Here is a 9,972-nt window from a genome sequence, read left to right as displayed (position 1 = left end):
CCCGCACTCTCTAAGCCCCCACCTCCGAACCCCCAACAGCAAGCTGTGTTTATTTGTGACGCACAACACTTCCTGTGTTTTTTCTCCCTTACTGTTCCCCTCTTGTTAGAGGCAGGCTGAGGTACGCTGCTACTGTTTTAATTAGAGCAGCAGAAGCACCCCCCACCCCTCCTGTGTGCCTGTGTGTGTTCTCGTATCTCCGAGGGGGGTGTATGATTTGGAGCTTCCTGCTTCAGTAGCTGTGCATGTTTGTGTGTGTACAATCGCACCAGGGTTGGCCCATGCCTTCCCACTTCCCCCTGGCTCCCCCGCAGACCGCCACCACATCCTATGTTTGTACAGACAGCACCGGCCAGGAGCGTTGCTCTGCTGCGCGCACACTGAACATTAACGACCTCACACACAAATACACAAACACGCACGCAAAGACACACACGGAGTCAGAAATAGCTTGGTACACATATACTAAACAGAATTTCACTTGCATACTGTGGGCAGATGTGAAAGCTGAAGCTTGTAGACAAATAGCCCACACATTGACTAGAATGTACTTTCACAGACTTGAGATAAAATGTGTTTTCTCGGTAACACTGCAGTTTTAAATGAGATCTGTTGAATGGCAAGTGCCAAAACCCAGTCCGCATAAAGCCAAGAAAACGTCTTTAGACGGAGTGAGATTTAGATTTCCTGTTTACTTCATCTAAAATGCAACTTCACAAAATAATTAAAAATAGTTGTGCACCGATTTCTGCTGATCACAGATCTTTAAACAGTCTGATCTGGTGATTCCGATTTCTGGTCGATACTAGTGTTTCTAAATAAATGACACTGTCAAATATTTAAGAACACAGTACACGTTTAATATAGTGCTGGGTGGTATACCGGTTCATACCGAAAACAGGCTTTTATTTTTGTTATGATATGAATTTTCTGAACACTGACATATCAATTTAAATAGCCTGAACACATGGAACGTTACGTTGCACCCTCCAAGGAACTGTTTCACGGGGACCTTTTTTTTTATTGAACAATTGAAGCAGTACAAACTTGTAACTGTGCATTAGGGCTCACAGCAGAGCAAAAGGGGACAGTGGCTGATTTTAGACGTTTGAATTGTCCGATCTCCAATCTAGCAAAATTAAGGAAATYGTTGCTGATAAATCGATCGGCCGATTTATCAGTGCACACCTACCCTATTTATTCAAGTATAATACGATCGCTTGCAAAAGATGACCCCCCCCCTTTTTTTAGCTTAAAAAGCATAAAAAATTAAATCCTTAAACTACCTAAAATTTCATACAGACTTCAAGATTTTTCAGCCTTTGCAGTCTTTATACATATCAGTAGGGCTGCCACGATTAGTCGTTTGGTCGACGACTAATCGATTATCAAAATAATCGATGACTAATTTAATAATCGATTAATCATTTTYTTTTTTTTTTTTTGTTCTTCACTTTGTTTTTCTCTCCAAACTGCTTTGACACCTTCCACTGCCACATCTGCCTTTCTGTCCTTGACACACATGCACAGTAGTGGTAACTGGGGTAGGCCGTGGACGTCACAAGACATTATACAGACAGGCTCTGGTATCATGGCTACCCAGCAACGGAGCTCAAAAGTGTGGGATCATTTTAAGAAAATGAAAGAGAAACCTGTGCAATATCCGCAGAGAAGATCTTGCCTTCCACAGCAATTATTTTTAGTTAGCATATAGCTAAAATCTAATGATGGTTATATAATAGCAGCTGCATTCTGGCGCGATGATCCGATTAGTCGACTAATCGAAAAAATAATCGGTGATTAATCAATTTTAAAAATAATCGTTTGTGACAGCCCTACATATCAGTAAAATGATCATTGGACTGTTCATTTTATTTTAACAACATATGTACTAAAAAGTATTTTGACAACAAATATATGTCAGCTGTAGCAGCATAATATGAATTCTGGCATTTTACACATAGTCCACCAGGATGCRCCAACACAAAAGTCAGAGACTTCACATGAGATTTGGGCCATCTTCAAGGGGAAAAGCAGATTACTTCCTACTCGCGAGCACCCACTCTGGTGGGGAAACGTTTTTTTTCAGGGATACAAACTTTTTCAGAACACCGGTAGATGGCCGCCGTTACAGACGAACAAGTGTTTGTTGTTGTTCCAGCAGCGGCTCGGTCACACGCTAATGTCATTAGTTCGTTATCAYTACTAAGGTGCARAACYCCCCCCCCCCCCCCCCATTTTTTTTTACATCATGTCGCCTACCTAGATCTGTTATTATCTCACTCTGAAGCATGGAGGCGTGTCGGGTAAGCTTGTTTCAACTGCTTTTTACGACGCGGTCTCATTTCCAGACTCAATAATTTTGTGAATGAAGCCGATATTTCAGTTAAAATACATAAGTAAAAATATTTATCCGAGTATAGTACTACCCCCCAACTTTATGGATGAGTTTATGGATTTAATTTTATGTATTGTATTTGAATAAATACGGTAATTAAAAAGAATTTATTACCTGCGAAAGTAAAGCAATATTGTTTGTCTTTGTTTGTGTGGGCATGTGTTTGTCTGTACTGTCAAATTTAACGATTTACTCAACAGATTGTGATAAAACTTGCAGAAAATAAATACTGGATTTACATCCACAACTGATTAATTTTTGAAGGATAACCGCCACAGATAATCAAACCTTAGTTAACACGAAGATCTCAATAAATTTGACAGATTTTGGGATAAAYTTTGATGTGGTGGTGGCTGGAAGTTGTTCACAACACATACTCCAATTGCTAACAGATCATGTAAAATATCCTGATATTACATGAGATATCACAGAACATCCAACATTTTGTTTTTTTCCTGATGAGTCCCAGGTTGATGGTTGGCTGCAGAACTTATTTTTATTAGTTGGTCAAATAAAACATTTATGAACATACTCAGTATCTTGATTTGAAGATGGTATGACATCCAAACAAGTAATTTATTTTTAAAGTCTAGTCTTAAAACAAAGTCATAAATAAACATGTTTTAATAGTTGTCTGGTAGTAGCTCCATGTATTATATTCTTTTTTAAAAATGYATTTTTCCTACCATTTGGATCACATTTCAGTGTTTGTGGTTTCTGCGTTTGTTTCATAGATTTTCCAGCAGGTAGACTTCAACAAAAAACCAGGCCGAATGAGTAAGAAACCCATCAACTTCGCTGTCATCCTGAAACTGAACAAAGTCAACCTGATGGAAAAAGCCTACAAGGTGAGCAACTGGGATCGAGGAGACAGTGTTTACTTCTGTTTGTGTCTGCGGTGCTCTGAGACAAAGCGGCTGATCAGATGAGTGCTTCACTTAGCTGGTGCATAAGGGGATTGAGGGCAGCGCTGACGGCCCCTCGTCAGGTCTCTAAAACTGTCTGTGAGTCGCCAAGCTCAGTGGCGCAGCCAAGAGGATTGCAGCACGGCTCTCTAGGATTATCCCCCGTGCACTTGGCTCGCTGGGACTGTTCTCACTGCTGTCACCTTAGCAGCTGCCACATGAACTCACAACAGCCCTGGTTGGTTGAACTGAGCTGCCATTTTTCTTCTTTTTAGTTTTTAATTTAAACTTAAATTAATCTGATAGGTTTAGTTGAGTTTTCTCTGGCCAGTTGAAGCGAACTGATGAATCTGTCCCTTAAATATTTAAATGAGTGAACAGAAGTGTTGCTGTTTTTGTATTTCCACTAAAGAAAAAAATGTTTCCTTTCAGTCACCTTTAACACCTCTTTTACTTCCTTTACCTCTTAAGTTATAAACATATTATAGGTTAGTGGCGTCCCAGTACCAATATTGGTACTGATGCAAGTACTGGTACTGGGACAGCTTTATTGTAAATTTTACAAAAAGCTGGTGTGGATGTGATGCACTAGTTTGAAAAGCCACTTTCCTGTGGTGCACAATTAAAAAAAAAATACAAAGAGTGTCAGCTCAAATGGTCACCTGATAAACCAGTCAAGTTAAGAATCGTTCATTGATTAATGCATCAGTCCTCTGACTGTTATCATTTTTTAAAGTGTAAACTCTGCGTCTCTGTTTCACATCAGGACGGGCTGATTGATCAGCTGTACGACTTGATCCTGGGGTACTGTCACACCCAGGCCAACTCCATCGGCTTCCCTGAGCTCGTCCTGCCCACCGTTATCCAGGTAAAGTGTGTTTACACTCAGCTTGTCTGCAGACTCACTTAAAACAAATACAAAGTAAGAGAGTAAAACAGATTCAGTGAGAGGAAACGGTGGCAGCAAACATCTATAACAGTTTATGTCCTGGATCTGTGAGCCTGAATCTACTGTCCTCAGGGGGAAACAAACACAAACTGTCCGCCTGAATGCATCTCATGAGAAAAACTATTGGATCATCTTCTTTTGCTGGTTGTTTTTTTTTTTCTTTTTTTTACCTATGCTTCTTTTCCATGTCCCTGCAGCTGAAAGCTTTCCTGAAGGAATGCAAAGTGGCCAATTACTCCAAGCCAGTGCGCCAGCTGTTGGAAAAGATACAGGAGAACAGTCGCTTTATCGAAGGACGGAGACAGAAAGCTACCTTTGGAGTGGCTGATTCTGCAGCTGTGGTGAGTGAAAGGTGGTGTGACGGACAGTGGCTTGTTTATAGTATTTTATTTATATTTTTAATTAAGTTTTTATTAAGCTTAAACAAAAAAAAATTTAGAAAATACGTTTTTTTCCCCTGCACATGTAAGCCAAAAAATTGAAACCTGTCAAAATGCATCGTTTGTGGTAGGTGCAACTATTTAAATAAGCTAGTTTTTTTTTTTTTTATTGGATCACTAAAACAGAAATTTAACCAGAAATGTGTAATAAAATAAAAAGATTACCGATAGCTGTGTAAAAACGTAATTTATATGTTAAAGACCTTGCAGCTGTTCAGCAGACATGTTTTCTCAGATAAAATAAAAGTTGTTTTTCTTGAGTTGATAACAACCAAGCATGGTAATGTCATACAAAGAAACCCTTAGAAGTTTAACTCTGCCTGCTCGAAAAGTTTAAACTTGCAGAAAACACATTTTCAGCTGCTTCCACCCACGGTTGCCATGTTTTATGCAGTCATTTCAAGTTCAAGGTGCTTTTTGTAAGAAAACTGAGAAGTTTAATGTTGTTTTTACTTTGCCAACAGATTGATGAAAACCTGAATATCTTCTTTTCTCTTAAAATTTTTTTTTTATTTTACAAAATCTTGAGAGTGGGGTTATAGGTACCATGGCCAATTCTCTAAATCAATTTGATTTCGATTCATAAAGTTCTGAATCGATTAATCACGATTCGATTCATTTCAATTTGATTCAATGAAAATGTTTATTTTATTATCACCATTTTTTCTTCAACATAAACAACAGGTTTTAAGGACAAACTTTTAAATTGAACTGTTTAATCTTGAAGGAAAACTGTCAAGAAAGGTTTTAAAGTAAAAAAGAAGTGCAGGTGACAGTGTTGTTGGATGCATTCATTTTTAAGTAATTGATAATTATTTTGATAAATAAGACATGATGGGAATAAGGCTGCAAGAGAAGAGCTGGGCTAATATAAATATACTTCTGCCCAATCCTTTTTAGCGTATGAAAACTGTATATTTGTAATGTTTCTGTTACCTTCTCTTATGTTCAATAAAAAAATATTAAACCGTAATACATATAACTTATTAAAACAACTACAAAATTCCATCACTGTGGATTTCATTAAGACGTTTCTTAAAGTTTAAAAATAATAATATTGGTAACTAAACGATTTTGTTAAAATGTCGTCTTTAAGACATTTAAACATGCAGTGTGGAGAACATTTTCAGTCAGATGTTTACATACTGTAGTTTAGTTTGAGTACCTAACGAGCTGTTTGTCAAACCCCGCTTCGTTTTCGCTACAACCTACAAGAAGTGCAAATCTTTACAAACAAAAGTCACCATGGTCTCTGTTGTCTTTAAAGGGCCAATATCATGTAAAATCAACTTTTTTGAGTTTTATATCATGTTATAATGTTATACTCTCATAAAAAAACATGCCCAAAGCCTTGCTTTGACTCATTCATGCATGTCTGAGAAATCCTGCAGCGTTTGTAGGCAGCCATGCTGAGGAGCAAAACGACAGGTGGGGAGCAGAAACGCATTTTGGTACCAGAAACACCCCTGGGACGTGTCTTTAAGCTGAACTTCCTCATGGCAGAGCTCACCCCCTCCACACACACCCCGCCCATGACTCCTGCAGGCTCTCGGGTCAAAGTGAAAGTGAAACCTACCTCCTGAGCTCTCAACATTAGTTCTCACTCAGTGAAGCTHTTTTCAGATTAAAAATACCTTTGAGGAAATGTATTTTCAGATGCCAAGTACACTGCATCATAGCGCACGTGCACGAGCCCCCGCATCCGAACCCCCAGCTCAGTCTGTTCTGACTTGGGTTATGTAACTCGAATTGATTTTAATTCACCAGTTTCAATCACAGCAGAGTTATTAATGTTTCTTTTCCTTGGTAACAACATGGGTAGCCACCTGCCACCTGTGTTTCACCCACATTTAAAACGGCTTCAACCCAACTGATATTGATAAAACGTGTTACTTCAGAGGTTAGTTCTCRTCTTGATGTTCATATGACACATGAAAGACCAGAATAATGTAGAAATATTGTAGCAACATTTATGCYGCAATGAATCTTACTTGTCTGCTTAGTTGCAATTTTATATTCTCTTTGTTTTAAGCTTGAAGTTATTTTCCTACAGAAGAGCAATTAGCTTAGCTTTAAAGCATTTACATGCTATATTAACCTTTTCACAACTCAAAAACTGATAATGTTTCTAAAAACTAAATCGAGATCAGTGTCAGTAGTTTATGATAAACTTTTTAATTTAGGTGGTTTTATTTCACGTTTAGTTTTCAATCTGAGTTCTGTTAAGTTGTCCAACAGCAAACAAGTGTAAGTTAAAGTGCAGTTTGGTTCAGTAAAATCTGTTTAAATATCAATCTGTTCCCCACCCTTCATCCATCCACTGTCAGTGGTGTTGAACTGTCATTACTTTAGTAATTAGGAATGCAATGGGTTTGTTTTTTTTTTCACTTCCGAACCTGTATTTGGATATCTTCCAGTACCGATACTATTCCAATAACAGAGCTGTTTGTTTATTGTCATCATCAGAATCATCATTATTATTAATTATTTAATATTTTTGTTAGCATTAATGTTCATTTAGAATACAAATATACTGTATAAAGCTTATTATTTATAAAAATGTATACAAATTTATCAAACCTTCATCCTCCTCTAACATCATTGGTACTTTCTCATCCTGTTAGAGAAGATGCTGCAGGTTAATGAAGGATGATTTTCTGTATAAACTCTGAGCTTGGCTAAAAGGCGGATTGAGCCCGCACTCTGATCATGTCACGGAGTTATTTAGTTGTGATAAAAAAAATATTGGAGTTGCGCTCAAAGTGATCATCATTGTGTGCTGTTCCCCTCCCAAACAGCAGGCGGCGCTACACAGAAAAAAATAACACTTCACAGGAAAGTTATTTTTTTTCTGCACAAGTTTACCAATTTTTATATATCTGTTTACTTTTAGGTGGTTTACAGTCCAAAGTTCATTTAATTATACTGCCTTGCATTTTATTCTGTCAGACAGATAGATGTCGGTAACAACTAACCTGCTTGCAGATGATTTCCTGCTGCTTTTCTTGATCTTAAATTATGCCGTGCTCAGCATGCACGGTCACACAGATCTGGACTGCATCCTGTTTGAGCAGAGGGACCTGGCCGACCCTCGCAGGCAGATATAGATGGTATAATTTACGTCACACAGACCTTGTTGTCGAACGGATGGCCAAGCAGACAATCGACTGCAAATTGGGCCCTAATGAGGATGTTGTGTGTGTGTGAGTGTGTGTGAGTCAATAGTAATCTCCTGATCTGTAATTATGCTACCAGTCCACACATACACCTACTTGTTTTTATGTGACTTAGGTTTATCACTGATTAATATTCTAGAGCGTTTGAGGACAAAATGTAAGAGGATTGCCTTTATGTGAATTTAACCAATGTGTGTGTATGTGTGCACGGACTCAATCACGCCAGCACCTGTCGCCTCAGCTCCCCGCTCAGTGGAGGCTGTCGCCATGGCATCCCCCTCCTTGGCATCATGGCAGCTGTAGAGGTGTCAGTGCAGGCGAAGGAGCGTGGACAGCCCCCCAGACCCCTGTGTCCCYCCTCAGCCCCACTGAGAGCTCACACACCTAACTTTTTTTATTTCTGAATAAAAGTAGCTCTATTTTAAAATTCTACGCTCGACGCTTTGAGTCCACTAATGTTAAAGGAGAYGTGTCATCAAAATACATTTTGTTGTGGACTTGGAGTCTCTAGAAGTGCAGAAAAGTTTAACTTAATCTCTCCTGGTGCTGCTTAGAYATCTTTAAATTAAATTATAAGGAGGAATTCATACCAAAGCGTTGCAGTTCCACTTTTTATAAACCTCAACTGAATGATTTAAATCTAAAAAAGAAGGATTTTAAAAGCATGATAGGTCTACTTTAATAGTTGCACAACAAATTGTTGTAAATGTGTGAGGCTAACAGGTGCAGGAAGCTGCAGTCTGTTTGCTCTATTGGATTTGTTGGTCAGATAATCTGATTGGTGCTAATCAATATCATCCACACAGACCTTTAAGATCTCGTTCAATCTGTTTATCTTCAGTATATTTTTACTCTCATCACATTTTTTTGTCTGCTTCTGGTTTCTGTGAAGTTTTTTTTAAAGGTATTCAGATTATTTTGGGATTTAACAGATTCAGCAAAAACTCTTGATATTCAGTCAGGTTGATGCTCATCTACATCTGTGTTTTCTGTCAGGCGGCCTGGGAGAAGCAGATCCAGCAGGAGGGGACTCCCCTCACCAGATACCACAGCCAGTGGAAGAAGCTGCGGGAGAAGGAGATCCAGCTGGAGATTTCTGGCAAAGAAAGGGTAATTATCCAGCTAAAAGCCCATCTATAGCCTCAGCTGTCAAGAGTTGCTTCTGGCATTCTCTTTTGTGAATCTCAAACCGTTTTTTTTTTTTATTAATCACCAAACAGTCGTGCTGCATAGTGGAACATTTCACTGGCAGGACAGTTACGATCATCGCAGAAGCCATTAAAAGTAACTTGCTTGTGTGTGCTGCTTTGTAAAGCTGGAGGACCTGAACTTCCCGGAGATCAATCGGAAGAAGTTCCAAGAGAAAAAAACGGAGGACAAGAAGGAATTCAAGGGTCTGTTTGAGTCTGACAGYGACTCAGACGATGATGACACAGGACTCAAAATCAAACGTAAGTTAACTCACATGATACATTTACTGCTGCTTTGAAGGTTGTGGGTGAGAAAGCAGCTCGGGATGATATATCCCCATCTTGGCCTCTAGGGGGCTGTATACTGTCACAGCAGGGCAAAAGGAAAGTTGAGGTGAAGACAGTTGATTTTTTTAAATATTTTTTTTCTTGCTGTTTGTGTGTGTGTGTGGCGACTTAAAGATTTGGCTACAAAGAGGTGGATCACCTGCGGTGCAGTTACCAAAAATGCCCACACAAGCTGTTTCTGTGGAAATGAAAATTAAATCCCAAATGAAATTAAAGGGAAAATCTCAGCTTATCAGACGTTTTGGTTCGCTGCCCACCAGAAGCGGTCGGCCTCATCCTTTAACCCCTGCGTGATTCGTCCACCCGGGGTCACCCTCAGGTCGCAGGCAGCTGCTGCCGCTCCTTCACAGCTTTACACTCGGACGTACTCCAAGCTGAAAAAAAAGCCTCAGCAAGGTCACAGAGGAAAAAGAAGGCGGCTGTTTTTTTTTTTTTTTAAAGCACATCTGGACTTCATTGTAGGGAGAGTCCCCACAAACGGATGCGCCGCTGCCGGCAAGCGACTCCTCCACCCTCCTCTCTTCGTTCACTTTTCCCCACACACACACACACACACACACACACAC

The 9,972-nt window shown here is 39.3% G+C and overlaps 1 protein-coding gene across 1 annotated transcript in view; it reads left to right on the top strand.

The window, feature by feature from the left end:
- noc2l (NOC2-like nucleolar associated transcriptional repressor) overlaps positions 1-9,972 on the top strand; it is a 22,454-nt gene that overhangs the window by 10,241 nt on the left and 2,241 nt on the right. The window contains exons 12-16 of the mRNA XM_014015742.1: positions 3,133-3,246; positions 4,070-4,171; positions 4,450-4,593; positions 8,865-8,978; positions 9,184-9,319. Coding sequence (XP_013871196.1) covers positions 3,133-3,246; positions 4,070-4,171; positions 4,450-4,593; positions 8,865-8,978; positions 9,184-9,319 — 610 coding nt within the window. The remainder of the gene's footprint in view (positions 1-3,132; positions 3,247-4,069; positions 4,172-4,449; positions 4,594-8,864; positions 8,979-9,183; positions 9,320-9,972) is intronic.

This window comes from Austrofundulus limnaeus, unplaced genomic scaffold (genome assembly GCF_001266775.1).
Source record: "Austrofundulus limnaeus strain Quisiro unplaced genomic scaffold, Austrofundulus_limnaeus-1.0 Scaffold134, whole genome shotgun sequence".
Taxonomy (NCBI): domain Eukaryota; kingdom Metazoa; phylum Chordata; class Actinopteri; order Cyprinodontiformes; family Rivulidae; genus Austrofundulus; species Austrofundulus limnaeus.
This window is presented reverse-complemented; position numbering and strand designations above follow the sequence as displayed.